This window comes from Scomber japonicus, chromosome 22 (genome assembly GCF_027409825.1).
Source record: "Scomber japonicus isolate fScoJap1 chromosome 22, fScoJap1.pri, whole genome shotgun sequence".
Lineage (NCBI taxonomy): Eukaryota > Metazoa > Chordata > Actinopteri > Scombriformes > Scombridae > Scomber > Scomber japonicus.
Window position 1 is genome coordinate 23,913,471 of NC_070599.1, and position 21,382 is coordinate 23,934,852.

A 21,382-nucleotide genomic window follows, 5' to 3' on the forward strand; every position below is an offset into this window, starting at 1 on the left:
TTTGACTGTTCCTTCCTTCCTTCCTTCCTTCCTTCTTTCCTCCCTCCCTCCTTCTTTCCTCCCTCCCTCCTTCTTTCCTGCCTCCATCCCTCCTTCTTTCCTTCCCTACTTCCTTCCTTCTTTCCTCCCTCCTTCCTTCCTTACTGCTTTCCTCCCTCCCTCCTTCCTTCCTTCCTGCTTTGCTTCCTTCCTTCCTTCCTTCCTTCCTTCCTTCCTTCCTAACTTCCTTCCTTGACTCGAGGACAACAGGAGGGTTAAGGAGTAATTTTGTGTGTGTATTTGTTATATGTTTCTGTGTATTTTGCTTTTAGTTGAACTATAAAAAGTAGAAAACACCTTTTTAAAAATGTAGTAATTATGTCTTTGTCTCTGAATATTAACCGTGAGTATGTTTATTTATTTTTTTACATTTACAGCACCAAAGTCATCACAGGACCTGAACACAGAGGTTAGTGGTTAGAGGCTTTTAATTTATTCTCCTGTAATATTTGCTTTTTCTCTTTACATTTATTTTCCTTTAAATGTTCTTAACAATGTTTTAAATCTGTGTCTGTAGACGGAGGAGTGGGTCATGGCTCTGTTCGACTTCCCCGGTCAGACTGCAGAGGATCTGTCTTTCCACAAGGGGGCGTTGATCCGAGTGACGGAGCACATCGACTCTGAGTGGAGGAGAGGAAGACTGGAGGGGAGGGAGGGACTTTACCCTGCTGCCTTCACACAGCCCTGCCAGGGTACGACACAAGCACCCAAACACACTAACAGGAGAAAAAAGACCAGAAATAGATCAAATATAATAAACATACTATAATATACTTTTCTAACCACAACTTCCTGTTTCCAGCTCAGCCAATCCCAGCGCAGCAGTCAGCGGTTAAGGGCGTGGCCAAAGTTCTGTTTGACTTCATCGCCGAGGGCGACGATGAGCTCTCACTAAAGGTGTGTGTGTCATGAGCAGGGATGGGAAGGTTACTATGGTTACAGATTACTAGTTACTCTATTTAAAATGTAATGTAACTATTTCAATGACTTCATCAAATTAATGTAACTTATTGCATTTGATGACTTTTCTAGTTTTCTAACCAATGTTTCCATCTGTTAGGATAAATGTTCCCTCCTTCTGTCCTTCCTTCCTTCCTTCCTTCCTTCCTTCCTTCCTTCCTTCCTTCCTTCTTTCCTTCCTCCCTAAGATCTAAGTCCAGCTGTTAGGGTAAATGTTCCCATTAAGCACCAAAATCTAAGCCCAGCTCTGTTGTCATGGATACTGACATGATTTATAAGGGAGATCATTTCTTATAAAGCAACATTTATCTCTCATTGTAAAATGTATTCATTAGTTCATGTAGATTTTGGAATATAAAATAAAGATATTTGATGAATAAAGTGGGTTTAATTGGTATTGTGACTCATGTGTGCTCCAAATAAGCTCACATCATGATTTATTTACTAAATATAAAAGAAAATATTGATTTTAAAGAATTAAAAACAGCAATATATGTATTCAGTAACATGTTAAATATTAAAACATGAGGAATAATCTGTTGAAACTATGATTCAAGTTTGGTTTTGAAGTCACCAGCTTCATGTTTTTGTTTCTCTCTCTGTCTCCTCCTGCAGGTTGGTGACGTTATAACAGAGGTGGAGTCTGTAGATGAACAGTGGATTGTAGCAGTTGTGGGCGGGAAGCGTGGGATCGTTCCTAAAAACTACATTTCACTTCTCTGACGAGGAAATCCTGAAACAAAACAAACAATTATCGGGTATCTCCCTCCCCGACCGACTTGTTAATGACTCTACGGTGGATTCCTGTTTGTTAACCGGACCGAAACGCAAGTGCACTCAACGGCAGCGATGGCGATCCACTGAATTTCAGATAAAAAAAATTTTGATTCCTTGATCTTTTTTTTTTTTTAATGTAGCAAAATTAGCCTGGTAAGTTTTGTTGGTAGTTTGGCTGTGAAATTGGAGAAACATGAACTCTTGCGGTGCGATGGGATTGTTTCTCTATCCTGGACAACGCCGATGTAGCGTCACCATGGCGACCGAGACCTTGCTGTGCTCCCTTAGAGAACTGGACGGACATGCGCTGCCTTAAAACTGACGGTTACATTAGACTGTAGAAGAAATTTGACTGGACTTTTTTTTTCTCTCTTTTTTTTCGCTGATTCGGTTTGACTCGCTAAACTCGTTTTCAGTTCTGCACAAAAGCGTTGACGGACCCAAAATCGACCCGAATATCATCCAGATGGCTGGACTCACGCTTCAAAGAGCCACGACTTCAACTTTTTTCCTCTTTGTGTCTGATGACGGATGTTTGACATAAACTTTAGCCGAAATTGGATTTTTTTTATCGTGTTTCAGTGTTTACATCGGATTACATTCATGAGCTTTGTTTTAAAATCAGGCCAGCTCAACTGCACTCAGAATGAAAAGTGTTCACTCTACAGGTTTAGAGAGGTGGATTAGTTCATGTTATCTAACCCATTAAAGCATATAACTACATTTATCTTCAGCAAACTCTAAAAACAGGAGAACGTTAGTCTCATTCTGAGCCAGAGGAGATTAGAAAACTGAATTAAAACTGAAATATGTGGAGCTTTAAGTTGTTGAATCACTGCTGGGTCAGGTTTGTGATAGTTACTGTAAGGTAAGTCTGACCGGTGTTAATAATGTTTTGTTAGTTTCCTTTTAATTCATCTCTTAATGAAGCCCACCTCCTGCAGATTTTATGAAAAGGACCAAAAAATCACCACTTTCAAAACATTCTCCGTTTAGTTAATGACACTTTTATGACACTGTAGGTACCTAAAGCTATTTATAAATGTTTATAGAGTTCATTTCTTATGTTGCACATAAATTCTCATGGCCTATAAATTCTGACAAAAAGGCCTCTTCAAAACACCCTTCGAGCTTTGAAGCTTAAAAAGTAGCATTTTTACAATAAAGAACACTATTATTGGTTTAGTCCATTAACTTGACTGCTTGACCTTTTTTCAGACGCTACTTTATTTTGTTGACTTGGCTTCTGGACCATTTTTTTGAACATTGTAATGTGAGGTTTTATACATATTTTATATTTGACAGTTTAAAACATGCAACTAAAGCTTGACACTAAAAGCAAGTATCTCAATAAAAGCAGTTATACACTACGAACACAAAGCTATCAGTCACAACAGCAGCTGTATATTTTATAATACTTAAAGGATTTGGTTGCCCATTTTCTATATGTTTCTATATATTTCTCATTGTTAATAAATCTCATGTTCAGAGCCAAACCAACAATGATCCGATCTAGAGTGTATATCAAAGCCTTAAATACACTAATTGGCCTCTTTATTGGGTATAACTGTGCATCTAATTTAATCCAATATAGTGGGTGATGGAGGAGTATATTAAATGGTGTTCCTAATATTTTGTCCACTACATTAACATATATGAGGGAGGCAAAATATTAGGAACACCAGTCAATATAATGCACCTCAGTATGACCTCAATAATAAACAAAGTAGAATAATCAACTTCCTGTCAATATTAACAAAAATTGAATTGAGTTGTTGTATTGGATTGAATTATCTAATAAAGAGGCCGGTGATTGTATCTTATTCCTCCGTTATCGTCTAAAAAACTATTCAAAAACACGTCATCGAGTCACACGGCTGCACTGGGTCACATGTTCCTTCGTTATAAAGAGTTTGGTCATGTTAGAAACAGCGTCATACACTAATTATAGCCACACTACTAACCTCTACACTGTAAATAACACTGGCACAAAGTTCAGAGATTATAAAGGTGTTCCTGTACATGCTCACATAGAAAATCGCTGTTATTGGACTTTGGAGCCATTTCTAAACATAGTAATGTGACTGTAAAGAAATATGTGCAACGATGTGACTCACTGATGTGTTTTTAATAGTTTTTGGATGATAACAGAAGTTTATGACAGAGAGGAAGAAGATCTGTCAGGCTTTGGATACTTAATTAGGAGAGGAGTTCATTGTTAGTTTGGCTCTGTACGTGAGATTTGTTGATAAAAAGAAAACCAGAGAAAATGACAGCTTTACCCTTTAAAATCACACCATGTACGAAGATGCTATAAAATATCAACATGTTTTTAGTATTTTTTCTTAATTAGACTTTACGTGTTATAAAGTCCATACAGACTGGACCAAGAAACGGTTGCAACACCAGTTTGCTGATGAACTTACGACATCGAAAAAGTTTAAAAACTACTTTAAAAACCTGTTTTGACCTTTGCTTCTTCTTCTTCTTCCTGCACCCAGACAGTGTTTTTGAGTACATTTTTGCACCATGTTGGTACTGTAAAGGGAACAGGAAGTGGTTGTAACGTTGCTGAAAGGGTTCACAGTGCAGAGCTCTGGCTGTAGCTTTAAAAAACCAAAACAACGTACTGTACTTGCATCTTTTTTGCTGAAGTGCTCCTTCACATTCCCCTTAATGTGTTTCCTGTGTTAAAACACTACATCTCAAAAAGTTTTTTAGTTTTTGTTACAGATAAAAACATGGAAGGTTTTCTTTAGATGTCTGTCAGCATATTAGCAGTGATGATGACTGATTCAAGGTCAATTTAAGAAAGTTCCTCTCATTAAATTTGTGTTTTTAGTTGTTTATCTGACACTTGGAGGTCAGTGGTTTTGTGTGCTGTTGCAGGAATCAACAGGAAAACCCATTTTCTCATTGTAAATGTGCTCAGATAAAAGCTTTGCCAGTTACTTTACATTAAGTTGTTATTCATAGTATTTCTCATGCAATTCTCTAAGTCTGAGAAGGCGAAGTTAAAGTTGTGTTGCCTTGATTTGAGGAGAAAAAAGCTACATTTACACAAATAATAAAAGTCCAGTGGTCTGCATTCTCTACAGGAGCCTTTCCCATTTTTAAAAAAATGTATCTGACATGTATGTAGTTTTTATATTTCTCACAGTATTCAATTTAATTATAGTTTACGTGAAAGCGATAACAAGACAGTATCGGCTATGTTTTGATAGCTTTTTGAGATGTTACACACACTGAAAAAATACAGATCATGCAGTTTTTTGACAGTCATGAAGGTATTTGGGGGAAATGTTCAGACTATAAGGTAAATAATAGAGCACAAAAAATAAACAGTCTGTCTTTTTTACCTGCAAACACTGCATTTAGCCATCAGTTATATAATGATTCTCACTAGACAATCAAGCAAGTGAAGTAGTCAGTATTTTACAGTCAGTGAGGAAAACCTTTCAGTGTCCATATGTCTTAATTCTCAGTTATTGCACTTTAAAACATTAAAGGTTGAAATTTCAGTCAGGAAGTTTGGATGTTTCCATTTTTCTTAGTTTGCAGGCATCACTACTAATTTGGTGGCAAATTGTCAAAAAAGGAAATCTTACATGTGGTATCTTCAAACCTTTGGGACTGGTTTGTGTACGTTAGTGTGAATGATAGAGAATAAACAGTGAAAGAGATTTATACATCGCTTTGTAACAGATATTTTTATGTATAACCAAACATTCCAACTTTTTAATCCAATAAAACTTTGAGACATTTCAATAATCTCATAATTTTTCTTACAGTTTTTAAATGAATTGCTCAGTTTTTGTATATTTGACATTTATGAGACATGTTTTACTTCAACAGGTGAGTTTAACTGTTTCAGTGCAAATCTCCAATAACTGACTGATTGATTGGCAGCTGAACATTAATTCAACCAAAAGATAAAAAAGTAAAATTTCTACTGTAGACATTGATGGAAATATGAGTAAAAATCCATATATATATATACTACTATTTACATCCAATTTATAAACTAAACCTCCAATTGATTGGTGGAGATTATTGTGGGAATGTGGGGAACCTACCAGATGCTGTTTAGAGCAAATAAATACCCACATTTTCAGTAGTACAGATCTTTGAGAGTGTTTCATTGACAAGCACTATATATTTCACCAACATAATGGTTCCAACTACCAAATTTAACTAACACAAACACCAAACTCATGCTATCATATGAACAGTAATTGAAATACATCAGGATGACTTAATCAGCAATGTTTTAGCTGTCACCTGAAAATGATTAAACAGAAATGCAAAGATTGTAGAATGATGTATTCAGTAAAATAATTACTATCACAAAAACTCTCAAACAACTATCACATAATATTACTAATCAGATTTGCCAAATATGAAATATGTTTAATATGAAGAGCAGTAACATTGAGACTGAAGTGATTCTCAGCCATTGTGAACGATGTATTATCTTAACATTAAGATATATGATATATTTCTGTCAAATATATTGTGTAAATGAAACTACTGCTTTAATCACCATAGTATTGCTTTCATTCATTAATAGACACATTTCTCTGTTATAGTAAATCTTGTTTTTTGCTACTTAACACACACCTGATGTTTCATTTTAATATTTTCAAAGTCACAAATGTCAGGCTCTCAGGACCACAATATGGAGTACAATGGTCATAAATCAGGTATAAACATTAACTATCCTTATTCTACTCCGTCTGCTTCAACTCACAAAACTCAGCAGTGGCTCCTTCAGAGCAAAGACAAAGTCCAGCATAGAGAGGCTGAGTGAATGTGGTCTGGACTCTGTGGATGAGAGTCATCGTATCAGAGATGCTGTAGAAGGACAGAACACCTGCACTGTGATCCAGGTAGACTCCTATTCTTGAGGACTGAGGGCCTGAGATGGTAGTTGAGATCTTGTTATGTCTGAATGTGTATCCAGTGTCACATCGTAAAGCCCAAGACTTATCATTGTATCCAAATGCATATGCATTAGTGCCCTCTGTTTCACCAATACTGTTGTATGCGACTGCTACTCCAACGCTCCCGCTCCTCTCCACCTCCCAATAACAACGTCCAGTCAGGCCATCTTTACTCAGGACCTGAGATGGACGAAATGAGCCCAACAATGAATGCATTACTAGTAAGTGTTGATGAAGAGGTCCAGATTTGATATATGATATCTTTCTGTTCCACTCTGATAAAACCAGATACCTGTGTGCTTTTTTTGGATCCAGTGTGATCTGACATGAACACTGTAAGAACTCTGCTCTGGTCTTCGGCTCTGCTTGTGGCCATTTCTTACTAAGAATGGCCTGCATTTTATCTCTGGCTGCTGTAACATCTGCCATCACATCCTTAAAGTACCACAAGTGATCAATGTTGGTTCTGGGAGAGTCTACAGATCCACCAACACCTGACATTGAGAGGTATTTTTGCAGAAACTGGGTGTGATCCTCTGTGCATGAGACCTTCTCCAGTTCAGTGTCTTTCCTTTTCAGCTCAGTGATCTCCTTTTCCAGCTTCTCCTGAATATCCTTAACCAGATTCACTTCAGTTTCCTGCTGGGATCTGATCTGCTGCTTCACATCTGAGCTTCTTTTCTGAATGAGACGGATCAACTCAGTGAAGATCTTCTCACTGTCCTCCACTGCTTTATCAGCTGATTGATTGATGGCCTCCACCTCCTGTTGAAGCTCCTTCACATCTTTCTCTCTGTCCTGGATTCTCTGTTGGATATTTTGCTGACTCACTCTGAGCTCCTTCTGCTTCTCAGTCATTTCTGCTGCAGCTGAGATTATGTCGTGGCCTTTATGTTCGGCCATGGAGCAGAGAAAACAGATACACTGTTGATCAGTGCGGCAAAAAATCTTCATCACCTCATTGTGAAGAGAGCAGCTGTTCTCCTGAAGTTTAGCAAAAGTGTCGACCAGCTCTGCTAACATGGTGTTTTTCACCAGTTCAGGCCTCGGTATGAAAGTCTTTCTGCACTGTGGACAGCTGTGGATTTTCTGATCTTTTCTATCCCAGAAAGTTTTAATACAGTTCATGCAGTAGTTGTGTCCACAGGGAATAGTCACCGGATCCTTCAGTAGATCCAGACAGATGGAACAACAGAATTTCACTCTGTCTGCTTGATTGCCTTGCTGCGCCATTTCATCTCTCAATGACGGTTAATGTCTCAACAGCTTCACTTTCCTGATAGCTAAGACACTCTGTGTAGCAAAAGCGTCACATACAGCCAATCTGCTTTGAAGTTGCTTGTCGGTTCTTGCACTTCACAGCATGTTGGTTATATCCATCTCTGAACTTGTTGATCTGTCATATGAGCAGGAACCAGGAAATGTACACATATTCATAGTGGTAAAAGGAGTGGTTTGAACCTTGGCAGCATATATGGCCCTCACCCACATGTTTACAGTCCGTTTGATTGTCAGTGGTCTCTGCCCCACAATAAACTTTAATGTGTAGCTTTAGATAAACAGGAAGGATGGTAGAAGGCAAAAGAGATATCTACATATTTTTTGTCATATAGTGTACTCAGAGTAACAATACATGTTGTGTTGCTGTTGAGTAATGAATTATCCATTTTTGGGCTCTTTCATGCTTTTAGATCAGCTAAAGGAAGAGAGAGAGAGAGTGAATAACAGATTGAATATAGCAAAGAAGAAAAAGAGTGTAAAATGAGACATAATATGACTGAATTTAGGATTGTTTTCTAGTTTCATGTCACACCACTAAAATAGTAAATTTTGTGACACATAATACAACATAGAAATAACTTCTGGTGACACAGAAGCAACACACTGTGTGCAGTGAGGGGAAAACATGTTTTAAATAGAAAAAAACCCAACCCAATATAAATGCTACCTGTTAAAATTGTTTTTTCTTGATGATCGTTGTCACAATTTCAATATTTACCAGAAGAAAGTTATGATACAAAAGACAATACAAAAATATGCTTTTTATTTTCTACTTTATTTAATTTGTATAACTGACAAAGCCAATCATGTTCTTCAATACAAACATGACATCCTGTTTCCAAATGTAATGGTAACATATCATACAAACATCTGTTCATTGTAGGCTAATTAAATGTCATACTTTTTACTACTAAGCTGCTAAACTTTACTAAAGCACTGAATAAACCATATGTCCTAAATTTTATGGCTTATTCCAAATCTCAATGTCCCATTCTTTATATTTTCAGTGCTTAATGAGCTCATTGATGTTACTTTCTATTAAGTCACTAGTATGTACCATCTTTCCTGTGGAAAGTGAATGCAGCACAAGACAGGAAACTGATAAGTCACTTGGTGCCTTCAAGGAACCTTTGACATCTGTAATTCAGGAGTTGGCAGCTGAACTGAAACATTTTTAGTGCCACAAAATATCAAATTCAGATCAAATTTTTAGCAACATTCATGTTTCTTATTTGTCTTCTGGGTTTAATTCTGTTTGCAATGGTACAGCTTGCACAGTGCTTTGTTTAATCATCAGATGTCCAATCGTTCTCTAATGCACCAAAAAAAGGAAAAAGTCCCTGTTCACAACTGCAGTGTTACATTACACAAGATAATATAACCTCGACAAAAAGTATCTATGACTAATGTTGTGATTAATTGAATAAAGTCTCAATTTGCATAGTAAACTAAAGTGAAACATCTTTACAATGTCTGTATGATTACCAGAATGAGACTGTTCACTCTCAAAAAGAAAACTGTAAATGACAGATATATTACATTATTATTCATTATTAATAAGAAAACATTGACAAGCACTATATATTTCACCAACATAATGGTTCCAACTACCAAATTTAAACAACGCAAACACTAAAATCTTGCCATTATATGAACATTAATTCAAATACATCAGGATGACTTAATCAGCAGTGTTTTAGCTGTCACCTGAAAATGATTAAACAGAAATGCAAAGATTGTAGAATGATATATTCAGTAAAATAATTACTATCACAAAAACCCTCAAACAACTATCACATACAAATATTGCTAATCCATTTTCCAAATATGAAATATGTTTAATATGAAGAGCAGTAACATTGAAACTGAAGTGATTCTCAGCCATTGTGAATAATATATTATCTTCACATTAAGATATATGATATATTTCTGTCAAATATATTGTGTAAATGAAACTACTGCTTTAATCACCATAGTATTGCTTTCATTCATTAATAGAAAACAACTTTCTCTGTCTTAGTAAATCTTGTTTTTTGCTACTTAACACACACCTGATGTTTCATTTTAATATTTTCAAAGTCACAAATGTCAGGCTCTCAGGACAAAGGTCATAAATCAGGTATAAACATTAACTATCCCTCAGCCATTTTGTTCTACTCTGTCTGCTTCAACTCACAAAACTCAGCAGTGTCCCCATTAGACGAAAGATAAAGTCCAGCATAGAGAGGCTGAGTGAATGTGGTCTGGACTCTGTGGAGGAGAGTCGTTGTATCAGAGATGCTGTAGAAGGACAGAACACCTGCACTGTGATCCAGGTAGACTCCTATTCTTGAGGACTGAGGGCCTGAGATGGCTACTCCGATCTTGTTATGTCTGAATACGTAACTGTTTCCACAATGTAATACCCAAGACTTATCATTATATCCAAATGCATGTGCATTAAGGTTTCCTGACCTACCAATACTGTTGTATGCGACTGCTACTCCAACACTCCCGCTCCGCTCCACCTCCCAATAACAACGTCCAGTCAGTCCATCTTTACTCAGGACCTGATATGCATGAATGAATCTGTCTGGATGGTGAGGATATCGTATGTTTTTATCATTATGTGTTATCTTTCTGTTCCTGTCTGATAAAACCAGACAATTGTTTGCTGTGTTTGGATCCAGTGTGATCTGACCTGAACACTTTAAGAACTCTGCTCTTTTCTTCGGATCTGCTTGTGGCCATTTCTCACTAAGAATGACCTGCATTTTATCTCTGGCTGCTGTAACAGCTGCCATCACATCCTTAAAGTACCACAAGCGATCTATGTTGGTTCTGGGAGCACCTGCAGATCCACTAACACCTGACAGCGAGGGGTATTTCTTTAGAAACTGGATGTGATCCTCTGTGCATGAGAGCTTCTCCAGTTCAGTGTCTTTCCTCTTCAGCTCGGTGATCTCCTTTTCCAGCTTCTTCTGAAGCTCTTTGACGTGATTCACTTCAGTTTCCTGCTTGGATCTGATCTGCTGCTTCACATCTGAGCTTCTTTTCTGAATGCGACGGATCAGCTCAGTGAAGATCTTCTCACTGTCCTCCACTGCTTTATCAGCTGATTGATTGATGGCCTCCATCTCCTGTTGAAGCTCCTTCACATCTTTCTCTCTGTCCTGGATTCTCTGTTGGATATTTTGCCGACTCACTCTGAGCTCCTTCTGCTTCTCAGTCCTTTCTGCTGCAGCTGAGATTGTGTCGTGGCCTTTATGTTCATCCATGGAGCAAAGAATACAGATACACTGTTGATCAGTGCGGCAGAAAATCTTCATCACTTCATTGTGAAGAGAGCAGATGGTGTCCTGAAGTTTAGCAGAAGCGTCGGCCAGGTTGTGTTTTTGAAAAGCAGGAGAATCATAGTGAGGCTGAAGGTGTTGCTCACAGTAAGAGGCCAGACACACCAGACAGGATTTGAGGGCTTTCAGCTTCCTACCAGTGCAGACATCACAGGCCACATCTTCAGGTCCGGCATAGCAGTGATCTTCAGGAGCAGCTCCCAGTTCGGTCTTCTTCAGCTCCTCCACTAACTCTGCTAACATGGTGTTTTTCACCAGTTCAGGCCTCGGTATGAAAGTCTTTCTGCACTGAGGACAGCTGTGGATTTTCTGATCTTCTCCATCCCAGAAAGTTTTAATACAATTCATACAGTAATTGTGTCCACAGGGAATAGTCACTGGATCCTTCAGTAGATCCAGACAGATGGAACAACAGAATTTAACTCTGTCTGCTTGATTTCCTTGCTGCGCCATTTCACAGTTAATGTCTCAAGAGTTTCACTTTCTCTAAAGCAAAGGCTGATCTGTTAAAGGGGCAGGAACCAGGGAGGAGTTTTTAGTCATTGATTCATTCAAGGAAATGGAGGCAGTTTGACTACATTCATAGCTTTTCTTTATATGTTTGCTGTATTTTACGAGTTTACAGCAAATATCCTCAGTTGATATATTTACCTCTGATCATTACCTGAAATAATCCTGCGAATATGTGTAGTTATATGTCTGATTATCTCATACTAATTTTCATTTTTTATACTTTTTGGGAGCCTATTTCTGGCAGTAAAACATTCAGTCTCTGTCAGTGAGATTGGCTTCTCGTTCTGATCTATTAGACATTTCTTCATTCAAGGAAATGGAGCAGCTTGAACCTTGGCAGTATTTACAGCACTCACTCACATCTTTACAGACTGAATTAAATCAGTCTGTTCAGCCATTCTGTACTCCATTCACAATGGTGGTTTTCAATTTACATACAGCATAACCTTTATACTCATGTCTTATTTTTCTTCCACATTTGTCACCGCCAGTGTTAGAAGAACTCATGTCTTTTATTTGCTGTAAGTAAAATCACAAATACCATAGTAGAAAAAACTGATCAAACAAAAAACCCGAAAGTAATATAAAGGCTACCTGTTAAAAGCATTTTTTCTTAATGACCAAACTTTGTTAAAATACTCACACAGAGCAAAAGTCTTTTCATAATTTAATCATTTTCCATAAGAAAGTAATGATACAAAGGACAATACAAAAAAATAATTACATTTTCTGCTTTATTTAACTTGTATAACTGACAAAGCCAATCCTGTTCTTCAATACGAACATGACATCCTGTTTCCAAATGTAATGGTAACACATCATACAGACATCTTTTCATTGTTGGCTAATTAAATGTCATACTTTTTACTACTAAGCTGCTAAAGTTTACTAAAGCACTGAATAAACCATATGTCCTAAGTTTTATGGCTTATTCCAAATCTCAATATCCCATTCTTCATATTTTCAGTGCGTAATGAACTCATTGATGTTACTTTCTATTAAGTCACTACTATGTACCATCTTTCCTGTGGAAAGTGAATGCAGCACAAGACATGAAACTGATAAGTCACTTGGTGCATTCAAGGAACCTTTGACATCTGTAATTCAGGAGTTGGCAGCTGAACTGAAACATTTTTAGTGCCACAAAATATAAAATTCAGATTAAATTTTTTAGCAACGTTCATGTTTCTTATTTGTCTTCTGGGTTTAATTCTGTTTGCAATGATACAGCTCGCACAGTGCTTTGTTTAATCATCAGATGTCCGATCGTTCTCTAATGTACCAAAAAAAGGAAAAGGTCCCTGTTCACAACTGCAGTGTTACATTACACAAGATAATATAACCTCGACAAAAGGTTTCTATGACTAATGTTGTGATTAATTGAATAATGTTCCGAATGTCTGCAAGTTGATTTTCATTGCATAGTAAACTAAAATGAAACATGTAGTTACCTGGAAGGAAGAAAGGTTATCTTTACAATGTCTGTATGATTAAAAGACTGAGACTATTCATGCTCAAAAAGAAAACTCTGTAAATGTTAACAGTACAGATTTATTACATTATTATTCATTATTAATAAGAAAACATTAAGAAAGCATTATATTTTTAACCAATATAATGATTCCACTAACAAATTTAACCAACACAAACCACAACACACCAAACTCATGCCATGATACAAACAGTAATTCAAATATATCAGGATGACTTAAAAGTAATTATCACAAAAAACATCAAACAACTATCACATAATATTAATGACTAGATTGATCAAATATGCAAAAATGTGTTGAATATTAAGAGCAGTAACATTGAAAGTGTAGTAATTCTCAGCCATTGTGAAAAATGTAATGGAAAACAACTTTCTCTGTCATAGTAAGTCAGGACCACAGTTTGTAGTACAATGGTCAAATCAGGTGTAAACATTAACTATCCTTATTCTACTCTGTCTACTTCAACTCACTAAACTCAGCAGTGTCATCATCAGAGAAAAGCCTGAGTCCAGCATAGAGAGGCTGAGTGAATGTGGTCTGGACTCTGTGGAGGAGAGTCATCGTATCAGAGATGCTGTAGAAGGACAGAACACCTGCACTGTGATCCAGGTAGACTCCTATTCTTGAGGACTGAGGGCCTGAGATGGCTACTGAGATCTTGTTATGTGTGAATGTGTATCCAGTGTCACATCGTAAAGCCCAAGACTTATCATTGTATCCAAATGCATCTGTAAGTTTTCTGCCATTATCCTTGTATGCGACTGCTACGTCAACAGTCCCGCTCCTCTCCACCTCCCAGTAACAACGTCCAGTCAGTCCATCTTTACTCAGAACCTGATATGCACTCAATATTTCTGAAACTCGAACAGTTTGTTTAAATATATTATATGTTATCTTTCTGTTCCTGTCTAATAACATCAGAAGAGTGTGTGCTGTGTTTTTATCCAGTGTGATCTGACATGAACACTGTAAGAACTCTGCTCTGGTCTTCGGATCTGCTTGTTGCCATTTCTCACTAAGAATGACCTGCATTTTATCTCTGGCTGCTGTAACATCTGCCATCACATCCTTAAAGTACCACAAGCGATTGATGTTGCTTCTGGGAGAGTCTGCAGATCCACAAACATCTGACATCGAGGGGTATTTCTTAAGAAACTGGGTGTGATCCTCTGTGCATGAGAGCTTCTCCAGTTCAGTGTCTTTCTTCTTCAGCTCAGTGATCTCCTTTTCCAGCTTCTCCTGAATATCCTTGACGTGATTCACTTCAGTTTCCTGCTGGGATCTGATCTGCTGCTTCACATCTGAGCTTCTTTTCTGAATGAGACGGATCAACTCAGTGAAGATCTTCTCACTGTCCTCCACTGCTTTATCAGCTGATTGATTGATGGTCTCCACCTCCTGTTGAAGCTCCTTCATATCTTTCTGTCTGTCCTGAATTCTTTGGTGAATATTTTGCTGACTTATGCTGAGCTCCTTCTGCTTCTCAGTCCTTTCTGCTGCAGCGGAGATTGTGTCGTGGCCTTTATGTTCATCCATGGAGCAGAGAATACAGATACACTGTTGATCAGTGCGGCAGAAAATCTTCATCACTTCATTGTGAAGAGAGCAGACGGTCTCCTGAAGTTTAGCAGAAGCGTCGACCAGGTTGTGTTTTTTAAAAGCAGGAGAATCATAGTGAGGCTGAAGGTGTTGCTCACAGTAAGAGGCCAGACACACCAGACAGGATTTGAGGGCTTTCAGCTTCGTCCCAGCGCAGAAATCACAGGCCACATCTTCAGGTCCGGCATAGCAGTGATCATCAGGAGCAGCTCCCAGTCCGGTCTTCTTCAGCTCCTCCACTAACTCTGCTAACATGGTGTTTTTACCTAGTTCAGGCCTCGGTTTGAAAGTCTTTCTGCACTGAGGACAGCTGTGGATTTTCTGCTCTTCTCCATCCCAGAAAGTTTTAATACAGTTCATGCAGTAGTTGTGTCCACAGGGAATAGTCACTGGATCCTTCAGTAAATCCAGACAGATGGAACAACAGAATTTCACTCTGTCTGCTTGATTTCCTTGCTGCGCCATTTCACAGTTAATGTCTCTAGAGTTTCACTTTCACTAAAGCAAAGACACTCTCAAAAAGCGTCACACACAGAAAATATAAGTTTCATTTCCACACTGATCTGCTGTAAAGTGGCTTGTTGGGTCTTGTGCTTCACCGCGTGTTGGTTACACTCATCTCTAAACTTGTCGATTTGTGAAAGGGGCGGGAACCAGGAAATAAACAGTCAGAGCAGGACTCTGTGAGAAGTGGGAGGGGTTGTCAGTCTTTGCTGCAGTCAAGGAAATAGAGGCAGTTTTAACTCATTCACAGCCTTCATTCACGTTGGTTCCCACACCGGGAATGATAACTATACATGTATCGTTTTAAATATATGTCTAATTCATGTTGGATGGCGGAGTCCACACCACAACTGTAACGATATCACGAATCACTTTCAGAGCGATTTGATGAACGATAAAAACACTGACTGTCAAACTATAAAGCGGCTTTGCTCCTCTCTCACCACGGATTGACGCACTGTAAACTGGAGCAAGATGACAGAGGAGATTTCTTTAGATAGGTCTTTATTATTACAAAGATGCTGTGGCTTTGTTCTCTATTATAATCTAAAATAACAACAACAAAGTTAGCGGATCTTTGTAAGCAGATCTGAGCTCATACTGTGTGTCATTGCTGCAGCGGTGCACTTTTACACACCGCGTTTCAACATCTGCTGTGGGTCAGTTTGGTGTGTAAATACTGAACCATCACAGCAACTAGTGTCTGAAATACTTCTGATCATTACTGAATCAGTACCCACCTCTGAACTCTGCTGCTTTTCTTTTTCTTTCTCCGTATAACATACTACAGCAGCTCGTACTGGACACCGCTGTTTACAGGTCATATCGTTCTCAGTGTGAACGCGAGCACATCGTTACAGTTATAGTTATCATTCTCAGTGTGGACGGACCTTTATAGACTGTGTTCAGCCATTCTAGTAATCTTTATACTCATATCTTTTTTCTACCACATTTGTCATCAGCAGTGTTAGTTAGAAGTACTCTGGTCCTTTATTTGTTGTAAGTAAAGTCACATTATACCACAGTGGAAAAATATCAAACCAGTTAAAGTAAAAAGAGGTTGAACTTGAGTATAAAACATATTCATAGTTAAGTACAATAGTGTCATTGTCAGGTGGGATCTCTAATGTAGAATGTAAAGTATGAATCTGCAGAGTAACCTGTAACTTTAGCCTTTAGTTAAATGTAGTGGTTTAAGAAGTAGAATATCCCCCTCTGACATTATCAGATGAATGAGTTGAAAGTCTTAAAAAATGGAACTACTGGATATATTTGAAGTACCAAATCCTTAAAAGGGTGCTAGACAATATGTACTTACTGTAGTTTCATTGTAATCCACAATGAACAAGGTTCAAATTGTAAGTTTGTCCACACAGTATTTTGTAGTCTAAAATGTGCATTGTGTGTTGTAAATGTCACAATCAATAATTACACTCAAAATTGTTCTTAATATGTTTAACATAATGTAATAAAATTGTATACATTAACTCATGTAGATAGAGTTTACCATCACAGTAGGAAGACAGAAAGTCAGACACAGAGTAATACGATGCCAGATGGTTCTCTTTTATTTTAACAGCTAAATACATTTTTTATACAGATAAGTGTCTCGATTTTCTCCAAGAATCCCCACAACTTGATTTCAATAAACATACATGTTTCATATGAATAAACATCACATTACATATCATTATTACATTACAACATGTCCTCAAAACACTTTTGTTGTCACTTCTATTTCTAATTTCATCAAAGACATTTTTTCCTATAATGATCTCCACATAGAAACACTGCTGAAATTTAATTAACTTTTCTTTTTTTTTTAATAGTCAGAGTTTCCTGCTTTATTTTTTAGTGACAAATTAGGAAGATTTAGCTATAAGGAGCTAATAAGTACAACAGCTTTGAAAGGTTACAGAGTTAAAAAATGTTAGTTGTCAAAGGTGTTGCCTTTCAATCATTCAATGGAAAACGCTCTTCTCTGTCATTGTGACTCTTGTTTTCAGTTACTTAACATTCAGGCTGGGTATAGGTACTTGACAGCTTAAGGTATCACCTGAAATAAATCAATACCAAGTAGTATCGACACGTCTCTAGTCAAACGATACCTGCAATCGATCCTTTTTGCACCCAAAGCTAGAAAATATGACTATTTGTATGGACTTACTCACAGCCAATCAACACAAGCATTCTTCAATTTAATGCAACATGTGATTGGTCCACTGCCACAGCAGCTACGACCTGTCTGTGATGGTGAAGTCGTGTTTTAATGCTTCTACTCACATGATGGGTATCAAATGAACTACTCCGTTGGTATCAGAATCACTTTAAGGGTACTTGGATTTTTACTGGTGTCATAATTTTTTAAACGAGACCCAGCCCTACTTAACAGTCACCTCATGTTGTTTTCCATCTTAAAAGTCACTAAGCATATTGTTGACCATTTTGTGAATTATTACATCTTACATTCTTTGTGTAATAAATTTTATGAACACCTCAGCTACAGCAATAAAATGTCAACACTCAAGGATTGTGACATGAAGTACAATGGTCATAGATCACAGATAAACATTAACTGTCCCTCAGTCTTTTTATTCTGTTCCGTCTACTTGTACTTACAAACCTTCGCAGTGTGTCCATCAGAGCAAAGCCAAAGTCCAACATAGAGAGGCTCAGTGAATGTGGTCTGGACTCTGTGGATGAGAGTCATCGTATCAGAGATGCTGTAGAAGGACAGAACACCTGCACTGTGATCCAGGTAGACTCCTATTTTTGAGGACTGATGGCCTGAGATGGTAGTTGAGATCTTGTTATGTCTGAATGTGTATGCAGTGTCACATCGTAAAGCCCAAGACTTATCATTGTATCCAAACGCATATGCATTAAAGTCCCCTGACCTACCAATACTCTTGTATGCAACTGCTACTCCAACGCTCCCGCTCCTCTCCACCTCCCAATAACAATGTCCAGTCAGTCCATCTTTACTCAGGACCTGAGATGCGTGAATGAATCTTTCTAGATGTTCAGGATATGGTTCATTTTTAACATTATATGTTATCTTTCTGTCCCTTTCTGATAAAACCAGGCAATCATTTGCTGTGTTTGGATCCAGTGTGATCTGACCTGAACACTTTAAGAACTCTGCTCTTTTCTTCGGCTCTGCTTGTGGCCATTTCTCACTAAGAATGGCCTGCAGATTATACCTGACCGCTGCCACAGATGCAACCACGTGCTTAAAGTACCACAAGCGATCAATGTTGGTTCTGGGAGAGCCTGCAGATCTCTCAACACTTGACAGAAAGGGGTATTTTTGCAGAAACTGGGTGTGATCCTCTGTGCATGAGACCTTCTCCAGTTCAGTGTCTTTCCTTTTCAGCAGAGTGATCTCCTTTTCCAGCTTCTTCTGAAAGTCCTTGACGTGATTCACTTCAGTCTCCTGCTGGGTTCTGATCTGCTGCTTCACATCTGAGTTTCTTTTCTGGATGAGACGGATCAACTTAATGAAGATGTTCTCACAGTCCTCCACAGCTTTATCAGCTGATTGATTGATGGCTTCCACCTCCTGTTGAAGCTCCTGCACAACTTTCTCTCTGTCCTGGATTCTCTGTTGGATATTTTGCTGACTCGCTCTGAGCTCCTTCTGCTTCTCAGTCCTTTCTGCTGCAACTGAGACTGTGTCATGGCCTTTATGTTCGGCCATGGAGCAGAGAAAACAGATACACTGTTGATCAGTGCGGCAGAAAATCTTCATCACCTCATCGTGAAGAGAGCAGATGGTGTCCTGAAGTTTAGCAGAAGCGTCGACCAGGTTATGTTTTTGAAAAGCAGGAGAATCATAGTGAGGCTGAAGGTGTTGCTCACAGTAAGAGGCCAGACACACCAGACAGGATTTGATGGCTTTCAGCTTTGTCCCAGTGCAGAAATCACAGGCCACATCTTTAGGTCCGGCATAGCAGTGATCAGCAGGAGCAGCTCCCAGTCCGGTCTTCTTCAGCTCCTCCACTAACTCTGCTAACATGGTGTTTTTCACAAGTTCAGGCCTTGATTTGAAAGTCTTTTGGCACTGTGGACAGCTGTAGATTTTCTTCTTATCTTCTCCATCCCAGAAAGTTTTAATACAGTTCATGCAGTAGTTGTGTCCACAGGGAATAGTCACCGGATCCTTCAGTAGATCCAAACACATCGAACAACAGAATTTCACCTTGTGTGCTTGATTTCCTTGCTGCGCCATTTCACCTCTCAATGACGGTTAATGTTTCAACAGCTTCACTTTCCAGATAGCGAAGAAGCTCTGCGTAGCAAAAGCGTCACACACAGCAACCTCTGCTCCTTTTTCCACACTGATCTGCTTTAAAGTGGCATGTCGGTTCTTGTACTTCACAGCATGTTGGTTACATCCATTTCTAAACTTGTTGATCTGTGATATGGGGAACCAGTAAATAAACCCATATTTATAATGGTAAAAGGAGTGGTTTGAACCTTGGTAGCATTTATGGCCCTCATTCATTTTCAGTCAATTTGATTGGCAGTGCTCTCTGTCCCATAATAAAACTTTAATATGTAGTTTTGGACAACAGGGAGGATGGTAGAAGGCAAAAGGGGTGTCACACTTTTTGCAATGTAGTGTACTCAGTGAAGTTGAGTCAAGAAATCTACAATTTATATGTTTATCATGCTTAAAGATCAGCTGAAGGTGGAAAGAAAGAATTACAGATTGAAGGTAGAAAGGAGGAAAGGAAAGAATGTAAGATGATATTAAACATAATATGATTTAATTCGGGAGTTTTTACTTTGGTGTCATACCTTACCACAGAGATCCTCTTTTTTAAAGTTGATTAGATTTCACTGAATTATTTACTGCTAAAGCACTCAATTTTACTGATGCACTGAACGAACCGTCCTCAGTTTTGTATTGCTGTCACTACCCGATACGTAGCTCTAGTCAGACACGAAGAAGAAATAATGATGGAGGAACTACTCGAACTTTTTGAGGAAAGGTTGTGTGAGTTGGTTAGAAACTTTAAACATATCGTTTTTGTCTTTAATGCTTTCTGAGCTTTTAACTGTTCGTAATCCTGGTAGAGCTCTGAGGTCAACAAATCAACTCTTGCTGGAACTGCCCAGGTCAAAGTATAAGCATTGGGGTGACCGAGCCTTTTCTGTCGCTGCCCCCAGGCTCTGGAATAAGCTCCCCGTCAAGATGCGTACTATTACTGACCTGGGCCTCTTCAAGTTCAGGCTAAAAACGCACTTTTTTAGGATGGCTTTTAACACCTAGTAGGATGACACTTTTATTTTATTTTATTTTATCTTATTTTATTTTATTTTATCTTATTCTATCTTATTCGATTTTGTTGTATTTTATTGCTTTCACTGTTATTTTATTGTTTTTAATTGTTTTTACTTTTCTCTTTATTTATTTATTACCTACTGTAAAGCACTTTGGTACACCGCAAGGACTGTTATAAAGGGCTGTATAAATAAACTTCATTACATTACATTACATTACATTACATAATGCAAGAGGAACATTATCACTATCTCCTCCACAGTCGCCATGTTTGTTTTTGAGTTTGTTGTTGTTTCATAAACCTTTGACTCTGCACTGCCCCCTGGTGGATGTATTGGTTAACATCCATGCCAACGTAAAGGACGCATGGAAGTATGTGAGCAGTGACGGTAACATCGTTTAAAAGGGACGTATACATTTTCAGTGTGGCCTTTAGTGTTTGAGTAAATGTTGTATCACTGACATTTTTGAAGGAAAAGGCTGAAATGTTATCTTAGTCCCAACAGCTGTTTAAATACAATAAGTCAGACACAGCAGGTTGACGTGATGCCACTGCCTTAGTTTTATTTTCACAGTTGAATGCATCTTTTCTCAATACAAATCAGGGTTTTTGTTATCGCCAAATGCCCGCACCCTGATCCCAACAAACAT

General features: G+C 38.1%; 4 protein-coding genes across 4 annotated transcripts in view; 1 reads left to right on the top strand and 3 right to left on the bottom strand.

Moving 5' to 3' along the window:
* Nucleotides 1-1,915, top strand: part of LOC128384049 (SH3 domain-containing protein 19-like) — a 34,382-nt gene extending 32,467 nt beyond the window's left edge. The window contains exons 14-17 of the mRNA XM_053343623.1: nucleotides 417-448; nucleotides 557-731; nucleotides 842-936; nucleotides 1,615-1,915. Coding sequence (XP_053199598.1) covers nucleotides 417-448; nucleotides 557-731; nucleotides 842-936; nucleotides 1,615-1,722 — 410 coding nt within the window. The 3' untranslated portion in view covers nucleotides 1,723-1,915. The remainder of the gene's footprint in view (nucleotides 1-416; nucleotides 449-556; nucleotides 732-841; nucleotides 937-1,614) is intronic.
* Nucleotides 1,916-6,346: 4,431 nt separating this feature from the next.
* LOC128384077 (tripartite motif-containing protein 16-like) lies at nucleotides 6,347-11,785 on the bottom strand. The gene is made up of 2 exons (XM_053343656.1): nucleotides 10,041-11,785; nucleotides 6,347-6,384 (listed from the first exon to the last, which is right to left on the bottom strand). Exon 1 carries the CDS (start codon nucleotides 11,783-11,785, stop codon nucleotides 10,154-10,156), a length of 1,632 nt encoding a protein of 543 aa, XP_053199631.1. The 3' UTR covers nucleotides 6,347-6,384; nucleotides 10,041-10,153.
* A 1,854-nt stretch (nucleotides 11,786-13,639) lies between these two features.
* LOC128384079 (tripartite motif-containing protein 16-like) lies at nucleotides 13,640-15,447 on the bottom strand. Its single transcript, XM_053343658.1, has one exon. The coding sequence runs from the start codon at nucleotides 15,400-15,402 to the stop codon at nucleotides 13,795-13,797; it is 1,608 nt and encodes a 535-aa protein (XP_053199633.1). The 5' UTR covers nucleotides 15,403-15,447; the 3' UTR covers nucleotides 13,640-13,794.
* A 2,599-nt stretch (nucleotides 15,448-18,046) lies between these two features.
* Nucleotides 18,047-19,672, bottom strand: LOC128384078 (tripartite motif-containing protein 16-like). Its single transcript, XM_053343657.1, has one exon. It carries the CDS (start codon nucleotides 19,670-19,672, stop codon nucleotides 18,047-18,049), a length of 1,626 nt encoding a protein of 541 aa, XP_053199632.1.
* Nucleotides 19,673-21,382: the final 1,710 nt, after the last annotated feature.

What these genes read in the sequence shown, in the direction of transcription:
- LOC128384077 (XM_053343656.1), bottom strand. Translation starts at nt 11,785, where the DNA reads ATGGCGCAGCAAGGAAATCAAGCAGACAGAGTTAAATTCTGTTGTTCC.
- LOC128384079 (XM_053343658.1), bottom strand. Translation starts at nt 15,402, where the DNA reads ATGGCGCAGCAAGGAAATCAAGCAGACAGAGTGAAATTCTGTTGTTCC.
- LOC128384078 (XM_053343657.1), bottom strand. Translation starts at nt 19,672, where the DNA reads ATGGCGCAGCAAGGAAATCAAGCACACAAGGTGAAATTCTGTTGTTCG.